This window comes from Ranitomeya variabilis, chromosome 3 (genome assembly GCF_051348905.1).
Source record: "Ranitomeya variabilis isolate aRanVar5 chromosome 3, aRanVar5.hap1, whole genome shotgun sequence".
Taxonomy (NCBI): Eukaryota; Metazoa; Chordata; class Amphibia; order Anura; family Dendrobatidae; genus Ranitomeya; species Ranitomeya variabilis.
The window spans coordinates 620,647,732-620,673,226 of NC_135234.1; the positions used below are offsets into that span (position 1 = coordinate 620,647,732).

A 25,495-nucleotide genomic window follows, 5' to 3' on the forward strand; every position below is an offset into this window, starting at 1 on the left:
CGCATGCAAAACAGCCTTTAATGGGACCGCTAGAGCCAAAAAGAGCACCACTGCGTTCTATAGTTGGAATGTAATGGCTGCTCATTAGTAAGTCCCCCAAATTTTTACTGCGTCTGGAAGTCATAAGGGGTGAGCTAGTAAGGCTCCTAGCCAATACCGCATCCGTTTTCAACACATGCCAATATTTTTGAATGCAGGTTCTCATTTCTTGCCACTGTCCATTATATGTTGAAATGTAACAGATTTTGTTATCTTTTTCATTGTGTTTAATCCCAGGGCACAACAAATCCTCTCTTGAGCAGGATTTTGCCCTATTATATCCTGCTTTAACACATTTCTTAGAGTATCCTCTCTCCAAGAATCTCTCACGGAGATCATTGGCCTGGGACTGAAAATTAGATTCTGAAGAACAGATCCGCCTCATTCTGAGAAATTGACCAACTGGGATGGCCTTAATGGTACTGTAGGGATGACTAGAGTTGGCATGCAGCAATGAATTGGTAGAAGTAGGTTTTCTATGTACATCTGTTTGCAAAAATAAATCCCAATCAACTTGGATATTAATATCCAAGAAATTAATGGAATCTTTGCTGAAAACATGTGTCAATTTGATATTCAAATCATTACAATTCAAATGTTGCATGAACTCTTGTAATTGTATATCTGTTCCCTGCCAAATAATGAATAAATCGTCTATATAACGTAACCAGCACTGCACATGGTCCGCGCCCCGGACGCCATCCTCGCCGAAGACCCCCCCTCTCCCAGTAACCCAGGAAGAGTCCGGCGAAGGATGGCGCTCAGGCCGCGCCCATGGCAGTGCCGCGTTTCTGTAAATAAAAAACATCCTTAAACACAAAATTTTTTTTTGTTAAAATGAAATCTAATAATTCCAAAATAAGTAAACATGTATGGCCATCCCAGTTGCTAGTCCCCAGAAAGAAGCGGACCGCCTCCATGCCATCATCATGGCGGATACTAGTGTAAAGCGTTTCTATATCCGTAGTGACCAGAATGAGCAGCCATTACATTCCAACTATAGAACATGCATAGCATGCAAAAATGTCATTCGGTCTACAAATTTTCAATCAGTAGATGGAAAACAGTTTAGCATCAAACAACGTATGACTTGTAATACCACACAAGTCATATATTATGCAACTTGTACATGTCCAAAAATATATGTGGGTCTAACTTCTAGACGCTTGGGCACTCGTGTTCGGGAACATGTTCGCGATATTGCAGCTGCAAATTCGGAAATTGATATCTCCCTTCTTAAGACATTACCCCGTCACTTTCGTCTATTTCATAACTGCAACCCTAACCACCTTGCAGTCCGGGGTATAGAACATGTACAATGTGGCATTAGAGGTGGTGATATCAAAGGCCTGTTAGCGCAAAAAGAATGCAGGTGGATTTTTACTTTGGGCACAATGGTGCCAGACGGACTAAATGAAACTACAGGTTATTCATCATACTTATAACAGCATAGTTTGGCCTGTTTTTTGAGGTACTCTCTCCAGATATACCACCTTCCTTTTGTTTTTGGTCTTTTTCTGGCGTCTTGGTTTTATATTCATTGTGTTTTTATTAATTTTTTTTCTTTCTTTTTTATTCAGTTAGAAATATGGCGATCGATGAATATTTATGACAGGCAATTCACTGCTTCCAGCAATTGTTGTTCACCATGAAGATCACATTCATCAATTAAATTTACTGTCTTATTTGCACATTTTATAATATCATATTATGTAAAAAATCTTTTTTACTCGTTCTCTTACTGCACTTTATTGCACATTGCACTGCAATTGTTTCATTATTATTTTTGTATTATCAGCTGTATCATCTCACGTTCACTCATTATGTATTTTAGTAATTATTGCTGATCATATCTATCGATCGTTCTTCTTTTTTAAAATGTTTGTATATATATATATTATCTTACATATATTTTTGGAAATAGTGTCAGTACAGATTGATCTTTTCCTCCGCGTAGTTTTGCTGCTGTCTGACTCTGCACTTGCTTCCGGTGGTCTCCTGTTGCTCGTCGGGTGGTATGCGTCTTGGCGCTGGCCGCTGCTCCCGGCGTGTGCATGGGGACCGCTGATTGGTAGCTGTGGAGCCCGAGAGCGGCATTCGCGCGGATGATGAGACGTGTGACACCATTGGCCGGTCTCTGACCATGTGACCGGAACGAAGGTGCATTTAATGCCGACGCTTATCATTGTAAGACCACGCCTCCTTGAGGAAGCGAGAATCTTTCCCTCGAAACGCGCGTCGGGAGAGTGACCGCTCCCAGGTCTGACACTCTGAGAACATGGGTAATTAACTCATATTATAGTACTCTATATGTGCACTTTTCTCATTTGATTATATGTGCGATACTTACCGATGTTATACTAGTACTGTTGGGATTATTATATCCTTATTTCAGTCGCACATGTACACTCACCGGCCACTTTATTAGGTACACCATGCTAGTAACGGGTTGGACCCCCTTTTGCCTTCAGAACTGCCTCAATTCTTCGTGGCATAGATTCAACAAGGTGCTGGAAGCATTCCTCAGAGATTTTGGTCCATATTGACATGATGGCATCACACAGTTGCCGCAGATTTGTCGGCTGCACATCCCAAAGATGCTCCATACAAGGCAGGATGGATCCATGCTTTCATGTTGTTTTACGCCAAATTCTGACCCTACCATCCGAATGTCGCAGCAGAAATCGAGACTCATCAGACCAAGCAACGTTTTTCCAATCTTCTACTGTCCAATTTCGATGAGCTTGTACAAATTGTAGCCTCAGTTTCCTGTTCTTAGCTGAAAGGAGTGGTACCCGGTGTGGTCTTCTGCTGCTGTAGCCCATCTGCCTCAAAGTTCGACGCACTGTGCGTTCAGAGATGCTCTTAGGCCTACCTTGGTTGTAACGGGTGGCGATTTGAGTCACTGTTGCCTTTCTATCAGCTCGAACCAGTCTGCCCATTCTCCTCTGACCTCTGGCATCAACAAGGCATTTCCGCCCACAGAACTGCCGCTCACTGGATTTTTTTTCTTTTTCGGACCATTCTCTGTAAACCCTAGAGATGGTTGTGCGTGAAAATCCCAGTAGATCAGCAGTTTCTGAAATACTCAGACCAGCCCTTCTGGCACCAACAACCATGCCACGTTCAAAGGCACTCAAATCACCTTTCTTCCCCATACTGATGCTCGGTTTGAACTGCAGGAGATTGTCTTGACCATGTCTACATGCCTAAATGCACTGAGTTGCCGCCATGTGATTGGCTGATTAGAAATTAAGTGTTAACAAGAAGTTGGACAGGTGTACCTAATAAAGTGGCCAGTGAGTGTATAAATAAGAGCACTTTCTGCTATTTTTGTATATGCCTATTTGGCGGTAACTGCTTTGAAACTTGGCACATTGTCAGCCCTGTGTTAGCGATCACGTTGCGCTGCCACCTGGTTGGATAGCGTTTATTTCCATACAATTGACATATTGTCTTAATACCATTGTCATTATAAATATTTGTTCAATTTAATGTTTTATATGTAATAAAATATATTTTTTATACGTAAAAACTTCTAATTTCCTCCTATTATTGAAGCACAGTGATGCTGTTGTTTTTATACCAGGTATTGGTACTTTTGGCAGTGTGGAGAGGTGCCAAGTCCTGCCGGAGAATGAAATTTCCATCTACAAAAAGCTTGTCTGCAAAGGGAAGCATGAAGTGCTCTAAAATGTCCTGGTAGACGGCTGCGCTGACTTTGGTCTTGATAAAACACAGTGCACGTACACCAGCAGATGACATGGCTCCCCAAACCATCACTGATTGTGGAAACTTCACACTAGACCTCCAGCAGCTTGGATTGTGGCCTCTCCACTCTTCCTCCAGACTCTGGGACCTTGATTTCCAAATGAAATGCAAAATTTACTTTCATCTGAAAACACGACCTTGAACCACTGAGCAACAGTCCTGTTCTTTTTCTCCTTGGCCCAGGTAAGACGCTTCTGGCGTTGTCTATTGGCCATCAGTGGCTTGATACAAGGAATGCGACTCTTGTAGCCCATGTCCTGGGTACGTCTGTGTGTGGTGGCTCTTGAAGCAATGACTGCAGCAGCAGTCCACTCCTTGTAAATCTCACCCAAGTTTTTGAATGGCCTTTTCTTAACAATCCATTCAAGGCTGTGGTTATCCCGGTTGCTTGTGCACCTTTTTCTACCACACTTTTTCCTTCCACTCAACTTTCCATTAATATGCTTGCATACAGCACTCTGTGAACAGCCAGCTTTTTTAGCAATGACCTTTTGAGGCTTACCCTCCTTGTGGAGTGTCAGTGACTGCCTTCTGAACATCTGTCAAGTCAGCAGTATTCGCCATGATTGTGCAGCCTACTGAAACAGACTAAGGGACCTTTTTAAACGTTTAGGAAGTTTTTGCAGGTGTTTTTTGTTAATTATTCTAATATACTGAGATAATGACTTTTGGGTTTTCATTGGCAGTAAGCCATAATCATCAACATTAACAGAAATAAACACTTGAACTAGATCGCTCTGTTTGTAATGACTCTATATATGAGTTTCACTTTTTGTATTGAAGAACTGAAATAAATTAACTTTTTGATGACATTCTAATTTTGTTAGAAGCACCTAAGGCAGCTACATGGTGGTCTTCCACTTTTTATTGACATTATGGGCTTGATATGGGTGCCTCTTCTGATCTCACATTTGGAAGAACGGTGTTTCAGGCTGTGGTCCCTCCCTAAATTCTTACCTCTCTGTAATTCTCTCGTGGTGCTGTCATGGGGGATCGAATAAAGTCTTAGTTACTTACCGGTGACAGGATTTTTCAGAGCCTATGACAGCACCCTTATATTCCCTCCTTTCAGGTGTGGGTGAGCACTTCTTCACTTGTAAATAATCACGTTTGAGCAATTAGTTGGTGTTTGGATTACATATATTTTTCAATTAACCATGGGAGGTGCTCTGTAATCCAACTGATGCGTGGGAGAGGTGCCGCCCTTTTATCTCTGTAGGTTTCCTGTCCTTGAAGGGCAGATTCCCTCTCTCGTGGTGCTGTCATGACTTTTTGAAGCATAGTGTATCTGTTGGTATAAAAGCATATACAATCACAGCAACTGGATCTTCGGCAGCTATCTGGACCATTCACCAGGGAGTGAAACATTATATACAGTGCGTGACAAAGGCTCTCAGTCTGAGCCAAAAACGTTTTGCTGTGATTGTATATGCTTTTATACCTATAAATAAAAAATACGTTTTTAGAGACTCTGCTCCAAAATAACCATTTACTCTAACCCTGGGAGACTACACGCTCTTCTGTAATAAATTTTGACTAATGTGTTCATTTGCATCGCCTTATAGAAGGAAACACCATGTAAATGCCCAAGTTGAATTCTCTGAACCATAGTGTGCGTCTTCTATTTGGCACCTTAAAGACCTGACACTTGTTCAAGAAAAATGTGTTAAATACCTTGAAAATATCCTTGAGCCCCCTGTTTCTGTTGCTTTTCTCGGTTCTGCACTATTGCAGAGTTATTGACATTTGTTTCTTCTGGAGCACACTATGTGAAATCTCTGCTTGCATTCCAATTGGGCTTTTCTTCACAGTCTTTTTTGGGGCCATGTGTTTTCACCCTATTTTCACAGACACTGCCAATCATCTCTCAGTAACTGATTTAGCCGTCTCAATCTCAGACACTGCTGAACTCTGAGATTGTCTGGGAGGGTGGGGTTAAATCGCAGGCCCCCAGAGAAGACTGAAGAAAAGCCCAGTTGGACTTCAAGCAGAAATATCATATACTGTGTTGCAAAAGCAAAATCTGTATTTCTTCAGAAGAGCGACAGAATAAGGAGCTCTGGGATTTTGATGAAACTCAGATTGTTTTTTTTTTGAACAACTGATTCGTCCTCTTTAAAGGGCACCTGTCACCCCGTTTTTTCCGTATGAGATAAAAATACTGTTAAATAGGGCCTGAGCTGTGCATTACAACAGTGTATTTTGTGGACCCCGATTCCCCACCTATGCTTCCAAAATACGTTACCAAAGTAGCCGTTTTCGCCTGTCAATCAGGCTGGTCTGGTCAAAAGGGCGTGGTGTCTTCCCCCAGATCTTGCTTAGTTTTCCGTTGGTGGCGTAGTGGTTTGCGCATGCCCAAGGTCCCGAATCCACTGCACAGGGGAGTTAAAAGAGCGCGATGTGCACTATTTCATTGGTGATCGGTGGGGGCGGCCATCTTACTTTGGCCGCGCGTGCGCAGAAGCGGCGCTCTGCTGGCCGCGGCTTCAGGAAAATGGCCACGGGATGCCGCACGTGCGCAGATGGAGATCGCGGCGGCCATTTTCCTGAAGCCGAGATGCGAACTCTGCTTCAGGAAAATAACCGCCGCGATCTCCATCTGCGCACGCGCGGCATCCCGCGGCCATTTTCCTGAAGCCGCGGCCAGCAGAGCGCCGCTTCTGCGCACGCGCGGCCAAAGGAAGATGGCCGCCCCCACCGATCACCAATGAAATAGTGCACATCGCGCTCTTTTAACTCCCCTGTGCAGTGGATTCAGGACCTTGGGCATGCGCAAACCACTACGCCACCAACGGAAAACTAAGCAAGAACTGGGGGAAGACACCACGCCCTTTTGACCAGACCAGCCTGATTGACAGGCGAAAACGGCTACTTTGGTAACGTATTTTGGCAGCATAGGTGGGGAATCGGGGTCCACAAAATACACTGTTGTAATGCACAGCTCAGGCCCTATTTAACAGTATTTTTATCTCATACTGAAAAAACGGGGTGACAGGTTCCCTTTAATGGGTCTTTTGTCTGCAAACTGTTCATACTGGAAATCTAATATATAAAGCTGAATGTGTGTGTGTGTGTGTGTGTGTGTGTGTGTGTGTGTATGTATGTGTGTATGTCCGGGATTGGCATCGGCACCGTCGCAGCTACAGCCACAAAATTTTGCACAGTCACACGTCTGGACCCCGAGAGCATCATAGGCTATGTTGTGAGGTGAAATTTTAACCCCGCGCTTTCCAATTCACCAAACAATTTTGCCCCTATCTACATAATGGGGAAAAAGTGAAAGGAAAAGTGTTGGAGGCGAATTGACAGCTGCCAGATGTGAACAAGGGGGACTTAAAGAGTGAGAGCGATGGCGCCAAAGAGTATATACCGTATAGTTGCTAAGGTGGGGCCCCGACATGGGATACCCACCACACACGGGGATATGAACACACAAACAAAATGCGCCACACACTACCACGTGCTTGAACATATATACCACCCTCAGCACACATTTCACCACACATACACCAACCTCGCCACATAAAAGTCGAAACACAAAAGTCACCGCTCAAAACTCCCACGCGCAAAATTCACCACATGCAAAACTCACCACATGCAAAACTAGCCACACGTGCAAAACTCAACTCATGGAAAACTCGCCACACGCAAAACTTGCACACGCGGAAAAATTGCCACATGCATGAAAGTTGCAACACATGCATAAGTTGCCTCACACAAAACTTGCACATACTCAAAACGCACCACACATAAAACTCGCCACGCGCAAAACTTGCTGCACACAACTTGGTACACTAACCTGTCACATGCAACTCGACACACAAAAAGTTGCTACACGCATGTCGCCACACAAAACTCATCTCACAAAAGTCGCTACATGCATGTCGCCACACGCAACTCAACACACACAACTTGACACACGAAACTCGCCCTAAAACACCCACAAGTCTGGTATTATCCTTCAAAAATAAAAATCTGATTAATAAGCAGACAAACTGCAAGAGCAACAAATGTACCGTATAGGAAATATGGCAGCTGTCAGTCACATGACCTGTCTATTATGTGTATGTGTGAGCTAATATATACTGCCAGGGGGAGGGCTTCCTGTTGGCTGGGGATTTATCAGGCTGCCAATTTAGCTTACAAATACTGAGGTAAAAATACTGACCAAATAAAGTGTTAACGAGGTCTAATACAGGATGAGATGACATACAGGTACATACTATATACAGGGGAGATGACACACAGGTATATACTATATACAGGAGCAGAAGACACACAGGTATATACTATATACAGGAGGAGATGGCTTACAGGTATATACTATATACAGGAGGAAATGACATATGGGTATATACTATATATAAGAGGAGATGACATATAGGTATATACTATATACAGGAGGAAATGACACACGTATATACAGGAGGAGATGGCATACAGATATATACAGGAGGAGATGACACGCAGATATATACTATATACAGGAGGAGATGACATACAGGTACATACTATATACAGGGGAGATGACACACAGGTATATACCATAAACAGGAGCAGATGACACACAGATATATACTATATACAGGAGGAGATGACATACAGGTATATTCTATATACAGGGGAGATGACACACAGGTATATACTGTATACAGGAGCAGATGACACACAGATATATACTTTATACAGGAGGAGATGACACGTATATACTATATACAGGAGGAGATGACATACAAGTATATACTATATACAGAGGAGATAACATACAGGTATATACTATATACAGGAGATGACATACATGTATATACTATATACAGAAGAGATGACATACAGGTATATACTATATACAGAAGAGATGAGACAGGTATATACAATATACAGGAGGAGATGACACAGCAGATATATACTATTTACAGGGAAGATGACATATAGGTATATACTATATACAGGGAGATGACATACAGGTATATACTATATACAGGAGATGACATACAGGTGTATACTATATATAAGGAAGATGACAAACATGTATATACTGAGGGGAAAATGAGAGGTGTGAGGTGAAAATGAGAGGTGTGAGGTGAAAATGAGAGGTATGAGGTGAAAATGAGGTGTGAGGTGAAAATGAAAGGTGAAAATGGAAAGTTGTGAGTGCAAAATGAGGAGTGAGGGAAAATAGTGGAGTGATTGGAAAATGACAGATGTGAGGTCGAAATGACAAGTGTTAGGGGGGAATGAGAGGAGTGAGGGAGAAAATGAGAGGCGTGATGGGAAAATAAGAGAAGTGAGGTGCTATAACTAACCACAGATATTTACTATGCCCAGGCAACGCCGGGCTCTTCAGCTAGTTATAAATAAAATCCACACCTGTAAAACAGAAAAGCATGATTTTGTGAATGTTGCTTGACAGGGTCATACATTGAGATCATGGAGCTCCATAGCAGAAGTTTTAATTGCACCCTCTGCCCAACAAAAAAAATTATAATATTTGATTGGGTCACAGAAGAGCATATCTCACAACTTTTCAGCCTTTACAAAGTAATCCTGGATTCCCACCCTATTAAGTATGGTACCAACAAAAGTGCCACGCCAACACTGTATGATACTACCACAGTGAATTCCTCCACAGTACCCTCCACACGCACAGTATGGTCACCCTGCTGTACCGCATCTCAACTCCTTCAGCGATGTGTGGTGACTCCAACACATTATGATCCACCAACTGTGACCCCCACACTGCACTCCATGCAATATAATTGGACTGCATACAGTATAATGACCCCACTCTGCACAACACTGTATAATGGCCCCCACTAGCCCTCCAAACAGTATAATGGCCACAACACAGCCCTCCACACACAAACTTGCACACTATATAATTGGTTGCATGCTCTATAATTGCTACCACATAGCCCTCCAAAGATAATAATGACCCCCACATAGTCATCCATAAAGTGTAATGGACTCCATAGTCCTTCATATTGTATACTGCACCCCAAAATCCTCCATATAGTATAATGCACTCCCCATAGTCCTTCATATAGTATAATGCTCCCCATATAGTCCTTCATATAGTATAATGCACCCCCCTAGTCCTCCATATAGTATAATGTACCCTATATGGCCACCACAATGTTCTTACTAATTTAAAAGAAAAAAAACAAAACAATACTCACCTTTCCTAACTGCTCCGATCTCGGCAGCGAGCGTTCTCATGTGCTGCACATCTAAGTGCAGTGAGCGTCATGTAGTGCCATCTAGCTTGCTTCGCTGAAACGTCAGACACTGAGGAAGAATGATGGAAGAGGAAACGTCAGCTGAATTTCATCATTTCTTTCAACTGTATCGGCATCTATACATGGGCCCTAAAGCAGTCGCTTTGCCAGCCACCATTGGCGTAAATTCACTGTTTCACGAGTCAGAGTATTCAGTGATCTTTCAGATGTACATCTAACTTTGTAACACAATTTAGTACGTTAATCCACATTTCCTCATTCCCTTAGGTAAAAAACGTCTATTCCTCTAGCTTTGTTGATTTTCTGGATTCTGCGGGGATTTCCTGTACTGATGGACTCCCAAAGGTATGTTAATAACTGTTTTGTTACTAGTTTCATTGTTGCTATTTATGGTTTTAATCCTACTAAGGTTGTGATAATTATCTGCCTCATCAGTCAAGAGAATGGAAAGCACATTATGTACTTGTATGCAAGAGAACCCACTTAAGCTGCATGTGCTACCTTTATATTCCCTATTAAACCACTACTCTCTTTGGCCCAAAAATGCATGTGCATGATTATAGTCTAAAAGGTGTTTTTCCAAGACCCATTTATAGCATCAGGTCTGGCTCCAGGTATTTGTGGGCCCTGGGCGAGTCTCGGTGAGCCCCTTCAGCACATACCACAATTCATGATGCACAGATACGGCAGAGAAGCATAGGTATAGTACAATGCCAAAGATTCCATTTACTTCTTACATTAGATAAGTGATACCTATTGTAAATTCTGCAATAGCTCAGAAACTGGTGATTCCTGCAGCACACAGTGCAGCCCCCGGGGGAGGGGGGGGGGGGGGTGTCAGGAAGGGAGGGGGGTGTTTGGGGGCGGAATTCAAAAGCTTTCATTTTATACCAGACAGTATAGTCCTTCATACAGTATTATGGGCACCACATAGTCCTCCATATTATGGGCACCACATAGTCCTCCATATTATGGGCACCACATAGTCCTCCATATGATATTATGGGCATCACATAGTCCTCTATACAGTATAATGAGCCATATATATTGCTCCATACAGAAGAATGGCCCCCATGTATTGCTCCATACAGAATAATGGACTTCATATAATGCTCCATACAGAATAATAGGCCCCATATATTGCTCCATGCAGAATAATAGGCCTCATATAATGCTCCATATAGAATAATGGACACCGTTATTACTCCATATAGAATAATGGACACCGTTATTACTCCATACAGAATAATGAACAACATTATTGCTCCATACAGAATAATGGATCCCATATAATGCTCCATACAGAATAATGGATCCCATATAATGCCCCATACAGAATAATGTTCCCCATATAATGGTCCATGCAGATTAATGGGCCTCATATAATTCTCCATACAGAATAATGTTCCCCATATAATGGTCCATACAGAATAATGTGCCTCATATAATGCTCCATATAAAATAGACACCATATAGTGCTCCGTACAGAATAATGGGTCCCATATAATGCCCCATGCAGAATAATAGACCCCATATATTTCTACATATAGAATAATGGACCCTATATAGTTCTACATACAGAATAATGGGCCGCAGATAATTCTCCATACAGAATAATAGACACCATATAATGCTCCATACAGAATAATGGGTCCCATATAATCCCCATACAAAATAATGGACCCCTTATATTTTTACATAAAGAATAATGGTTTGCATATAATGCTCCATACAGAATAATGAACCCCATATAATGCTCCATACAGAATAATGGACACCATATAATGCTCCATTCAGAATAGTGGACCAATTATAATGCTCCATACAGTATAATGGGCCCATATAATGCTCCTTACAGAATAATGGATCCCATGTAATGCTGCATTCAGAATAATTGACTCCATATAATGCTTCATACAGAATAATGGACCCCATATAATGCTTCATACAGAATAATGGACCTCATATAATGATCCATAAAGAATAATGGGCCCCTTACAATGCTTCATACAGAATAGTGGACCCCTTATAATGCTTCATACAGAATAACGGACCCCATATAATGCTTCATACAGAGCGGTCCCATATATCCCCATTTAGAATGGGACCCATATAATGCTTAATACAGAATGGGCTCCATAAGTAAAAAAAAAAACATCCAATACTTTCCTCGCTGGCTGCAGCTCCGATCTCCTCAGCTCTGGTGTCTTCAGCCTATTTTGGATCTCTGCACTGCTCAGCACAGAGGTTGCGCTGTAGTGACGTCATCGCGTCCTCTGCTTTTAAACGTTAGTCATAAGACGCTGAAGAGGCCGGACCTGCGCTCAGCGGTGAACGAGGAGAGCTAAGCATTTCAAACAGTTTAAAGCACGGGGAGGGCATGCTGGTGTCCCAGATGGCGATTGGGCCCCCCACTTGCTCAAGGCCCCGGCACTTGACCAGGTGCGCCGATTGGTGAATCCTGCCCTATTTATCATCCTACGGCTTGGCCTTTCAAAGTGAGGGGTGTGATCCTCTGTTTATGGCTGAGAGTTGTTCAGTCCCTATTTTATTTTTTAATCCAACAAAATGAAAAAGCAGCACTCAAAAATAAATTTGTGAAGCGAGTCCTTTATTTAGCTCAAATGTATCGTTTAAATAGAACTATACTTTCAGCAAATTTTGCATGAGTCAAAAGTAAAAGCGAATATAAGGCTACTTTCACACATCAGTTTTTTGCCATCAGTCTCAATCCGGCGAATTTGGAAAAAAAAACAGATTAGTCGCAAATTGTGAAAAACTGATGCGCCGGATCCGACTAGCTAATCCGGCTAATTGGATCCTGGTTTGGGGAGGAGAGACAGACTTCCTTTCACACTTACGAGCCACGTATCCCCCCCAATCCTGTATTTGCTTGAAATAATCCCCAGCTCAAATCCTTCTTGCTTAGACAAAACGGATTGCAGGCTCCCTATAATGTCATGTGACACAGCCTGTTATACTCTGGTAGATATTGAACCCGTTCTATGCCAGGGCGACTAGCATTTTTATTGGTACATTATTAATTGTACACCTTTTTTTTAAGACACTGTGTTTGCAAATTCGCATATACTGTGTCTGCAAGTACTGGACCATACTATACTATGACCTGGACCATACTAAGGAAATCCTGAAAACTAATGATGAGCGAACGTTCTCAGAGATGGTGTCATCTGAGGTGTTATCCGAGCATGCTCGTGTGCTAATAGATTATCTTCGACGTGCTCGAATACTATGTTTGAGTCGCCGTGGCTGGATGTCTAGCGGCTGTTCGACAGCCTCAACACATGCAGGGATTGCCTAACAAACAGGAAATCCCCGAATGTGTTGCGGCTGTCTAACAGCTGCTAGACATCCAGCCACGGCGATTCGAACATAGTATTCGAGCACGCCGAAAATACTCTGTTAGGACATGATCATGCTCGGATGACGTCTATCACAGTGATCAAAATTAACCAACAGGAAAAATCTATTGGTGCCGGCCGGCAGATTTCGGCTGGCGCACTGTGCATGTGCCCACCATTTTCTTCCCGGAAGAATCGCCGTGGGACGGAGCCGGAAGGTCCAGGGACATCGGAGGTACGGGGGGGAGGGGATGCTCAGGGGACCCCATTACTCTCTCCTCTGGTATATGAGATCAGAAATAAAGAGAAGAGAGAAATAAATGGGAAATCAGACTTTTTTTTGCGGTCGCTGTTATTCAACGAATAACGGCGATCGCAACACTGGCCATGTTAGTCTCAGCGCTGAGGAATAAGTACTCTTAATTGCCACCGTTAAAAGGCAAATCTGTGGTCGTTAAGGGGTTAAAGCTAAAAAACAAACAAAAGAAAACAAAAAACAATGACTGAAGAGCAAGAATCACTGTGTGTGGTGTGCTGTGCTATGTGTGGCAGAGATTACTGCAGCTTGTATCTACCCACCAGCTCCAAGTGAATTGCAATTTAAGGAGGAGAGCCTGCAGACGACAAAACGGATGATGAATGGAGGATATCAGTCGTAGGCCAGCATTAGTGTTTTTTCTCAAGTACACGCACAGGATTGACTTTTCTGAAAAGTTACTGTGTATATTCGAGTATAAGCCGAGAATTTCAGCCCATTTTTTTAGGCTGAAATTGCCCCTCTCGGCTTATACTCGAGTCATTCCCAGGGGTCGGCAGGGGAGGGGGAGCGAAAGCTGTCTAATCCTACTCACCTGCTCCTGGCGCGGTCCCTGCCCGTCCCTGGTTCTTCGGGCACTGACAGCTTCTTCTTGTATTGAGTGGTCGCATGGTATCGCTCATTACAGTAATGAATATGGACCCGACTCCACTCCCATAGGGGTGGGGCCGCATATTCATTACTGTAATGAGCAGTACCATGTGACCGCTCAATACAGGAAGAAGCTGTCAGCGCCCATAGAACCAGGGACGTGCAGGGACCGCACCAGGAGCAGGTGAGTATGACGGGGGCAGTGCGCGATATTCACTTGTCCCCCGTTCCACCGTCGGGCGCTGCTCCGTCTTCCGCGTCCTCTGCAGTGACGCTCAGGTCAGAGGGTGCGATGGCGCGATTAGTGTGCGTGCCGCCCTCTGCCTGAAAAGTCCGTGCAGAGGACGCGGAAGACACAGCGGCGCCGACGGTGGAACGTGGGACAGGTGAATATAGGAAGTGCAGGGGGCCTGAGCGACGAGAGGTGAGTATGTCATTTTTTTTTTTTTAATCGCAGCAACAGCATATGGGGCATAATAGTCTATGGAGCATCTTATGGGGCCATAATCAGCATTTGTGCAGCATTATATGGGGCATAATAGTCTATGGAGCATCTTATGGGGCCATAATCAGCATTTGTGCAGCATTATATGGGGCAAATATCTCAATGGAGCATCTTATGGGGACATTATTAACATTTGTGCAGCATTATATGGAGCATATTTTAATATGGAGCATCTTATGGGGCCCATCATGAACTGTATGGAGCATTATATGGGGCTCCTGATTCAATATGGATATTCAAACACACAACCTACTGATGTCTCAATTAATTTTACTTTTATTGGTATATATTTTTATTTTTGACATTTACCGGTAGCTGCTGCATTTTCCACCCTAGGCTTTTACTTGAGTTAAGTTTTCACAGTTTTTTGTGGCAAAATTAAGGGTCTCTGCTCATACTCGGGTCGGCTTATACTCGAGTATATACGGTAGTTGAAAGTACGAATACACTTTCAGTCAAGACAAAGGATTTTTTTTCTAAAGAATTGCTTGAAGAAAGGTCTCAATTACCAGGCTCCGCTCCTTGCGGTTCTACCTGGCTCCGCTCCTTGCGGCTCTACATTGCTGCGGTTCTACATTGCTCCGCTCCTACATCTCTGTTCTTGGCTCCGCCTCTTGTGTTTCTGTACTTGACTCCGCCTCCTGCTCTTGGCTCTGCCTCCTGCATTTCTGTACTTTACTCAGCCTCCTGCTCCTGGCTCCACCTCCTGTGCTTCTGCTTTGCTCCGCTCCTTGCGGTCTTTCTCTACCTGTTCTCATATACCCTCCTGTCTGAACAGGTTCTTACCTGTTTTACATACCTACATGCATACCGATCCTTCCAGTGTACAAGCCTTGTCCGCCTGTCCTGCCAGAGCGCCAGCCGTACCTGCCTGCCTACCAGAGAGCCAGCCGTGCCCGGCTGCCGGCCAGTGTCTCTGTTGTACACGTCCGCCTGCCTGTGTACCAGCCTGTCTGCCAGAGTGTCAGCCGTGCCCGCTTGCCTGTCTATGTTCCGTTCCCCCCGGTGAGATCAGCAGCCACAGCCAGACACCACCCTGGAGTGGTACCTGGTAGTTTCCTGCCGCACAAGCCTGACCTCACCATCTGAGGCTCCAGCGAACACCAAGGAAGCTACTTAGGTACTCCTCTTCCAAGGTAGTCTGGTGTGTGGTCCAGTGGGGCCACTCCCCCGCACGCCCGCGCCAACCAGTCTGGGCGCGGGCGTGTCAATCCTCCTTTGGCCACCGGGCACCGCCTTCTGTGTGTCTCCTCACGTCACCGGCGCTGTGCAATAATTTTTCGGGCATGCGTCGTGCGCGCTGCCCTGGAACTTACATCAGCTGGTGTACGGAGATCTCGCCAGCGTGTAGAAGAGGCCCCAGATCCCGCCCCGCAGTGTTATCATTTATTCACACAATTTCTACAAAGCTGAATTTGTTCTGTACAGCTAAATAGTTTTGTTTCTGCAGAAAACAAAAAATTTCTGCAACAAAACTACATGATGTGAATTGGCACCAATAACTTCCCATCATCTCTCCAAAAATATGAGCGTTTTGAGAATTTTACACTGTGTATAAACACATGAATCTTCTAAGTCAGAGGTGGGGAACTTCAGGCTGATGCAAACCTGAGAAAGCAGTTCAGAGTATCAATATCATCCATACAACCTGACATCACAGCCGCACCAAAGAGAAGCAGTGCCTGCCATCACGTTAGGGGTGATTAAATTAAATGTGTGACCAAATATAGCAAGTTGATAATTTTGTACAGCCGCCGAAGGATGGTAAAAATATCCAAATGGCCTTTGGCAGAAAAAAATATTCTTCACCCCTGGGGAAATAAAATCTCCTAACACCCACTCAGAGCATGCTGCAAATGTATTATTAGCCACTGTGCTACAATTAGTATGGAGCCTGAACATTTTTAGGGCCAGATTCATCAAGAGGCGTATGCTTCTTCAAGAATCCGGATCATCAGGCGAGTTTCTTACATCTCAGGCTACTTTCACATTTCTGTCGGTACGGGCCCGTTGCAATGCGTCGGGCTGACGTACCGATAGACGTTGTGAAATAACTGCACGATATGGGCAGCGGATGCAGTTTTTCAACGCATGCGCTGGCCATTCTGCAGTCCGGGGAGGAGGGGGCGGAGTTTCGGCCGCGCATGCTCGGTTGAAAATGGCGGACGCGACGCACATAAAAAAGTTACATGTAACTTTTTTGTGCTGATGGTCCGCCAAAACACGACGCATCCGTCGCACGACGGATGCGACGTGTGGCAATCCGTCGCGATCCGTCGCTAATACAAGTGTATGGGGTATGGGAAAAAAAACGCGTCCTGCAAGCACATTTGCAGGATCCGTTTTTTTCCCAAAATGATGGATTGCGGCAGAGCTTTAAAGACGGAAGTGTGAAAGTAGCCTTAGTTTGCGGTTTACTACAAATCCTACTCCAGTCCCTGGAAGAGTAAGATTTGTGGCTTAATGAATGAATCAGGCCCTCAGTGTTTCTTTCAATCATTTTTGTGTTAATATCCATTTTAGATAAAGTATGGTCTCAAATTTTGAAATTTGTCTGCAGATGTCTCAAATACTCCAGAGTTAATTTTTTTTTGAAAATTTAAATCATAGAACAAGACGTCTCATTGTAGCTTTTGACTGAGAGTTGCTTTCATGTCAGAATTAATAGGATCTGCTGCTATACACTGGGATTGTGGGTGGTGAGGAGGGTCAGTAGTAGTGTTAGCAGGGCTGTGGAGTCGGTATAAAATGGACCGACGCTGACCCCTAAAATAGCAGCTTGTCAAGGCAAGTCCATGCACTTGCAGCCAAACCCAACAATCAGGGCTTTGCAGTCTGTAAGCCAAACCTCCAACTCCATTTCCCTGACTCCCGACTCTTACTCCCGACTCCGACTCCTCAGCACTGCCTCATGCATCTCAATTAAAAGCCGAGATCCTTAGATCAGGAACAGAACGGACATTTATAGGACATTTCATAACTTTACCAAATTATTATGAAAACATTTACAGCACATCCTGCATTGCACTACTTTACCCAATTCATTATATATTTTACGAATCGGTCCGTTTTATTCTGACTCCACCAAAATCGACACCGACTCAGATTCCATGACTCTGACTCCACAGCCCTGCCTGAAGGCCTTGAATGCAGAGTTTAGGACAAACTTGCATCTCTTCTCTTTCCTCTTCAATCCCTTTGACATAATAGAACCTTCATTCCTGGTATAGATGATTTTTCTCCTTTCTCGTGGTGGCAAGCAAGTAACTTTGAGAAAGCTCATCAGTTCTTATTTTTTTGGGGTCTTGTTGATTTGAAGTCTTGAGAGAGAAATGATAAATTCGTTCTTCAGAATATTTCAGGTACCTGCAAATAAAGCATTGGCAGTCGTGCTATTTACCCGTTTTCGACCATCTACATACTTTTACGTAGTTTCAGCTTATCTGCCAATCATTTCCACGTTTGAAAGGTTTAATATCTGCCTTATATTGAGTGCTAAACAGCGTTCCTCACCATGCACAGTTTTGTTAGCAGATGGGAGGTTGACTTAGTGGGCACAAGCAATAGAGATGTGGTTTTCTTCATTAATTCTGTAAATGCTTTGGACTCTTCTTGCAAAGTCCTCATGGGCTGTTACTTAATTACTGTGTGTATAGCACATACTGTCCCTGGGTATGTCCCTAATTGCTTTTGGGTTACCCTTACAAAAGCGATATGTTGCACATTTGGTAGGACTTACTCCATCCAGGTTTCTCTCTTTGGGGCAGGTGTATATAACTTGGCATGTACCATTTTCTGTACATCCCTTTTAGAGATCCCTTATAAGCAGTGTTGCACCACAAATCATCCACGCTCACTTGGCCTCAGCTGAAACTTCTTACCTTCTTCTTTTTAGCAGCTAAACAAACAATAGCCCATGTTTGGGAAAAAAAGCACCATTCCTGGAATTTCTAACCAAAGTAGATGACTTAAAAAATAAAATTTTTCAGAATTTGGGACTTTTTGATAACAATTATATGTCCATACCTGTCAAGTTCTAGCCTATGCTTTGGTTAATTATATGCAATAATACATCATATTTTGCTCCAGGCTGTGCAGTTGGTAAGCCAAACCTCTGACTCCTCAATTTCCCTGACTCCGACTCCACAGCACTGGTCACTACTGAGCATGTACAGTGCCTTGCGAAAGTATTCGGCTCCCTGGAACTTATCCACCTTTTCCCACATATCATGCTTCAAACCTAATGATATAAAATGTACATTTTTGGTAAAGAATCAACAACAAGTGGAACACAATTGTGAAGTTGAACGAAATTTATAGGTTATTTTAAATTTTTGTGGAAATTCAAAAACTGAAAAGTGGGACGTGCAATATTATTCAGCCCCTTTACTTTCAGTGCCGCAAACTCACACCAGAAATTCATTGTGGATCTCTGAATGATCCAATGTTGTCCTAAATGCCTAATGATGACAAATATAATCCACCTGTGTGTAATCAAGTCTCCGTATAAATGCACCTGCTCTGTGATAGTCTCAGGGTTCTGTTTGAAGCACATAGAGCATCATGAAGACCAAGGAACACAACAGGCAGGTCCGTGATACTGTTGTGCAGAAGTTTAAAGCCATCTGGATACAAAATTTTTTCCAAAACTTTAAACATCCCAAGGAGCACTGTGCAAGCAATCATATTGAAATGGAAGGAGTATCATACCACTGGAAATCTACCAAGACCTGGCCATCCCTCTAAACTTTCATCTCAAACAAGGAGAAGACTGATCAGAGATGCAGCCAAGAGGCCCATGATCACTCTGGATGAACTGCAGAGACCTACAGCTGAGGTGGGACAGTCTGTCCATAGGATAACAATCAGTTGTACACTGCACAAATCTGGCCTTTATGGAAGAGTGGCAAGAAGAAAGCCATTTCTCAAAGATATCCATAAAAAGTGTCGTTTAAAGTTTGCAACAAACCACCTGGGAGACGCACCAAACATGTGGAAGAAGGTGCTCTGGTCAGATGAAACCAAAATCAAACTTTTTGGCAACAATGCCAAACGATATGTTTGGCATGAAGGCAACACAGCTCATCACCGTAATCACACCATCCCCACTGTCAAAAGTGGTGGCAGCATCATGGTTTGGGTCTGCTTTTCTTCAGCAGGGACAGGGAAGATAGATTGGTCCTGTATTTGGCTCATTCTGCAAGAAAACCTGTTAGTCTGCAAAAGTCCTTAGACTGGGACGGAGATTTGTCTTCCAACAAGACAATGATCCCAAACATAAAGCAAAATCTACAATGGAATGGTTCACAAATAAACGTATCCAGGTGTTAGAATGGCCAAGTCAAATTCCAGACCTCAATCCAATCGAGAATCTGTGGAAAAAGCTGAAAATTGCTGCTCACAAACGATCTCCATCAAACCTCACTGAGCTCGAGCTGTTTTCCAAGGAAGAATGGGCAAGAATTTCAGTCTCTCGATGTACAAAACTGATAGAGACATACCCCAAGCAACTTGCGGCTGTAATTGCAGCAAAAGGTGACACAACAAAGTATTAAGTTAAAGGGGCCAAATAATATTGCACGCCCCACTTTTTAGTTTTGAATTTCCACAAAAATGTTAAATAACCAATAAATTTCATTCAACTTCACAATTGTGTTCCACTTGTTGTTGATTCTTCACCAAAAATATACATTTGGTATCTTTGTTTGAAGCATGATATGTTGGAAAAGGCTGAAAAGTTCCAGGGGGCCGAATACTTTCGCAAGGCACTGTACATAAAGTGCAGCACAGATTCATCTCAACTAAAAGCCGAGATCCTTAGATCAGGAACAGAACAGATATTTATAGGACGTTTCAGAACTTTCCCAAATTCTGAGGAAAACATTTACAGCACATCCTGCATTATACTACTGTACCCAGTCTACTATATAATTGCCTAAGGGTACTTCCGTCTTTCTGTCCTTCTGTCACGGTTATTCGTTCGCTGATTGGTCTCGGCAGCTGCCTGTCATGGCTGCCGCGACCAATCAGAGATGCGCACAGTCCAGAAAAAAATGGCCGCTCCTTACTCCCCGCACTCACTGCCCGGCGCCCGCAAACACCGCTCACACAGGGTTAATGCCGGCGGTAACGGACCGCGTTATGCCGCGGGTAACGCACTCCGTTACCGCCGCTATTAACCCTGTGTGTCCCCAACTTTGTACTATTGACGCTGCCTATGCGGCATCAATAGTACAAAATGTAATGTTAAAAATAATAAATAAAAAAAAAAAAACCTGCTATACTCACCCTCTGTAGTCCGCTGAGCCGCTCGCACCGCCGCCATCTTCCGTTGCAGCTTTCGGTGGCAAAGATGGTATGGCAGCAGGACCTGCCATGACGTCATGGTCATGTGACCGCGACGTCATCACAAGTCCTGCGCGGCAAGGACCTGACGTGACGTCACGTTCATGTGACCGCTACACGGTCATGTGACCGTGACGTCATCACAGGACCTACGCTCAGAGCTGCCGTGGACTACAAGGGGCCCTCGGAAAGGTGAGTATATGTTTATTTTTTATTTTTTAACCTGTGACAAACGTGGCAGGGCAATATACTACGTGACTGACTAATATACTACGTGGCTCTGTGCTCTATACTACTTCGCTGTGCAATATACTACGTGGTTCTGTGCTGTATACTACGTCACTGGGCAATATACTACGTAACTGGGCAATATACTACGTCCCTGGGCAATATACTACGTCCCTGGGCAATATACTACGTGGCTCTGTGCTGTATACTACGTCACTGAGCAATATACTACATCACTGAGCAATATACTACGTGACTGGGCAATATACTACGTGGACATGCATATTCTAGAATACCCGATGCGTTCGAATCGGGCCACCATCTAGTTTATTATATATTTTAGGAGTTGGTCAATTTTTTGTCAACTCCAACTAAGACTCCACCAAATTGGACAACGACTCCGTCTCCATAACCCTTTTTATGTCGCCATCTGACCCCTCTTCATTTTGTGTGTGCCCCTCACTCCCCCTCTCACATTTTTAAAAAAAATTATATAATATGGTATTAATGTAATTTATCATTGTTTCTTTATATGATCGTTGCCACATGATCTCTAAATATAGAAGTTGTATATTTGATTTTAGTCTTGGTGTTATTGTTCAAGCAAAATGAAGTATTTGAAAGAGTAAAAGATGTAAGCCTGTAATTTGTGTGTGTATATATTAAGTAAAACCGTAGTAAATTGCTCTTGGATCTGGCTGTGAATTCTGAAAGGGTGTTTTTCAGCATAAATGACTGTTCAAACCATGTACCCTTGGTGTACCCTTGGTGTGGCCAGACAGTTCAGTGCGCCTTCCCACCTGCTTTACATCTGTCTCCACCCCCTCTTCCTTGATTGACAATTCTGACTGTACAGGACCCAATAGAGAAGGGGGAAAATATGTAAAACGAGTAGATGGGAAGGTTCACTTTAAGTGTCCATGGGTGCACTGAGCACCTGTCCTTGGTTGAACATTCATTTTTTACCTACTTCATCCAAATGTGTAAAATGTGTTAGTTTCACCAATTTCTATCTGTGTTCTTTAGGTTGATGTGATCTCACAACAGTATGAAGAACTTTATCAGAGAAACAAAGATATAGACGAAAGGCTGTTTTTGGAAAATGACAGCATGGTGAAAGTTGATTTCCGTGACAGGTAAATGTTGGTTTTTCTTTTTTTGTCCTGGTTCTTTGAATCCATTAAACATTCATGTTATGTTATTGAAAAAATTGTTAGACCACTAGTTAGAATTTTTTCACTTAATATTTTGAAGGATTGGGTCCTTAGAGGTCTGAAAAGTTGATAGTACTTGTCAGTGTATGGTAGCTCTTTTTTTATAACATTGGAAGGAATTATTGGAACACTACTATATATGTTAAATTACCTGAGATGTTTACTTCCATGGTATTTAGACACAGCATTTTTTTTAAATAACAAATGTAATGTTTAGATTTTGAAGTATTTTAGACAGACAATACTTTTACAGAGTTAGGCTTTGTGCACACGTAGGTTCGGTCCCTGCGGGTTCTCCCGCAGCGGATTTGATAAATCTGCAGGGCAAAACCGCTGCGGTTATCCCTGCAGATTTATCACGTTTTGTCTTGCGGTTTCCGCTGCGGGCTTTGGTTTTACTATTGATGCTGCATATGCAGCATCAATAGTAATGTTAAAAATAAAAAAAAAATGGTTATACTCACCCCCTCTGACGTCCCGATCTCCTCGGCGCTGTACGCGGCGGTCCGTTTCCAAAGATGCTGTGCGAGAAGGACCTTCGTGACTCATGGTCATGTGACCGCGGCGTCATCAAGGTCATGTGACCGCTACGTCACCGCAGGTCCTGTTCGCACAGCAAACCTGAGACCGGACGGCCGCGTGCAGCGCTGAGAGGTGAGTATAGCATTATTTTTTATTTTAATTCTTTTTTTTACCACAAATAATGGTTACCAGGGCCTGGAGGGGAGTCTCCTCTCCTCCACCCCGGGTAGCAACCGCACATTATCTGCTTACTTCCCGCATCGTGGGCACAGCCCCATGCGGGAAGTAAGCGGATCAATGCATTTCTATGTGTGCAGAATCGCTGCCATTCTGCACAAAGAAGTGACATGCTGCGGGTTGTAAACCACTGCGTTTCTGCGCAGTTTTTCCCGCAGCATGTGCACAGCGGTTTGCGGTTTCCATAGGGTTTCCATGTAAATGTAAACGCTATGGAAACTGCAGCAGACCCGCAGCATCAAAATCGCCGCGGATCCGCGGTAAAACCCGCAAAGTGTGAACATGGCCTTAGGCTTTATGCACACGTTGCGGATTTAGATGCCGATCCGCAGCATTTTGGGACATGCGGAATTGCATCAGTTCCGCAGTGTAGTGCACAAGCAATGTTAGTCAATGTGAAATTGACAATTGTTGTGCACATGCTGCAGAAAAAATTGCGCGGAATCGCAGCTTTTTTTTCCTGCAACATGTCAATTCTTTTTGCAGATCTGCAGCGTTTCTGTACCCATTGACTTCCATTGTGTCAGTCCAATCTGCAGCAAAACCGCAGGTTTAATCCCTTAATCCCATGTGATGTACTATCCCGTCGAGGTGACCGCTCCTGGCACATTAAAGGCCCCGTCTCACTAAGCGATTTACCAACGATCACGACCAGCGATACGACCTGGCCGTGATCGTTGGTAAGTCATTGTGTGGTCGCTGGGCAGCTGTCACACAGACAGCTCTCTCCAGCGACCAACGATCAGGGGAACGACTTCGGCATCGTTGAAACTGTCTTCAACGATGCCGAAGTCCCCCTGCAGCACCCGGGTAACCAGGGTAAACATCGGGTTGCTAAGCGCAGGGCCGCGCTTAGTAACCCGATGTTTACCCTGGTTACCAGCGTAAATGTAAAAAAAAACAAACAGTACATACTCGCCTTCTGATGTCCGTCAGGTCCCTTGCCGTCTGCTTCCTGCTCTGACTGAGATCCGGCCGTACAGTGAGAGCAGAGCGCAACGGTCACGTCACTGCTGTGCTCTCACTTCTCACTGTACGGCCGGCAGTCAGTGAGAGCAGGAAGCAGACGGCTAGGGACCTGACGGACATCAGAAGGCGAGTATGTATTGTTTGTTTTTTTTTACATTTACGCTGGTAACCAGGGTAAACATCGGGTTACTAAGCGCGGCCCTGCGCTTAGTAACCCGATGTTTACCCTGGTTACCAGTGAAGACATCGCTGGATCGGTGTCACACACACCGATTCAGCGATGTCAGCGGGGCCTCAACGACCGAAAAAAGGTCCAGGCCATTCCGACACGACCAGCGATCTCACAGCAGGGGCCTGGTCGCTGGTACGTGTCACACATAGCGAGATCGCTATGGAGGTCGCTGTTGCGTCACAAAACTTGTGACTCGGCAGCGATCTCGCTAGCGATCTCGCTATGTGAGACGGGGCCTTAACCCTAGAACGCATACCCATAGAAATCTACACATTCACACACCTGGGGCCTTTTAGGCCTGTTTACAATTATCATGGAATAACTCAAATAAAAATACTTTTCAAAATGTATTTTACAATTGCAAGGTAAGGATGCATTCCAACTAGCGCTGGGGTCCGCCAGGAGGGGATCCGTAATGGATCTGACCTCCTGGTGACCCCAGCTAAGGCTGGCGGAATCCTGGAGTTACCAGGAGGTCAGATCCATTATGGATCCCCTTCTGGCGAACCCTAGCGCTATTGGGAACACAGCCTAAGATGTGTATATTTCAAAACATAATTATGTGCATAAAACAACAAAAAAGTAAGTAAACGGGCACGCCAAATATAGGCATTCTATATGCAATTTTTTTATGAAAACATTTTTGGTTGTAGCAAACTTGGTGCAGGAATATTTATTTGTAACTTTACATATTCCCCCGACAATTCTCACATATTATTTTTTCGGCTGAATGTTCCTTGCATACATTTTGTCCGCAAGTAGAACAGAAACGCTCCGATTTTCTTTCCTTCTTTGCTGGACAAATATAGCAGCGCTTTCTTTTTTTTTTCCTCTTTGCTCTGGATGTTCCAGAAAGCATATTCCACATCGGATCATTGCCTCCGTAATTTGCCTTGATAAGCAAATCTGTATATCACATGTAAACCTA

At 43.7% G+C, this 25,495-nt stretch overlaps 1 protein-coding gene across 1 annotated transcript in view; it reads left to right on the top strand.

Moving 5' to 3' along the window:
- The window catches only part of RB1 (RB transcriptional corepressor 1), a 373,697-nt gene that overhangs the window by 121,358 nt on the left and 226,844 nt on the right, over positions 1–25,495 (top strand). The window contains exons 9-10 of the mRNA XM_077297418.1: positions 10,314–10,391; positions 22,420–22,529. Coding sequence (XP_077153533.1) covers positions 10,314–10,391; positions 22,420–22,529 — 188 coding nt within the window. The remainder of the gene's footprint in view (positions 1–10,313; positions 10,392–22,419; positions 22,530–25,495) is intronic.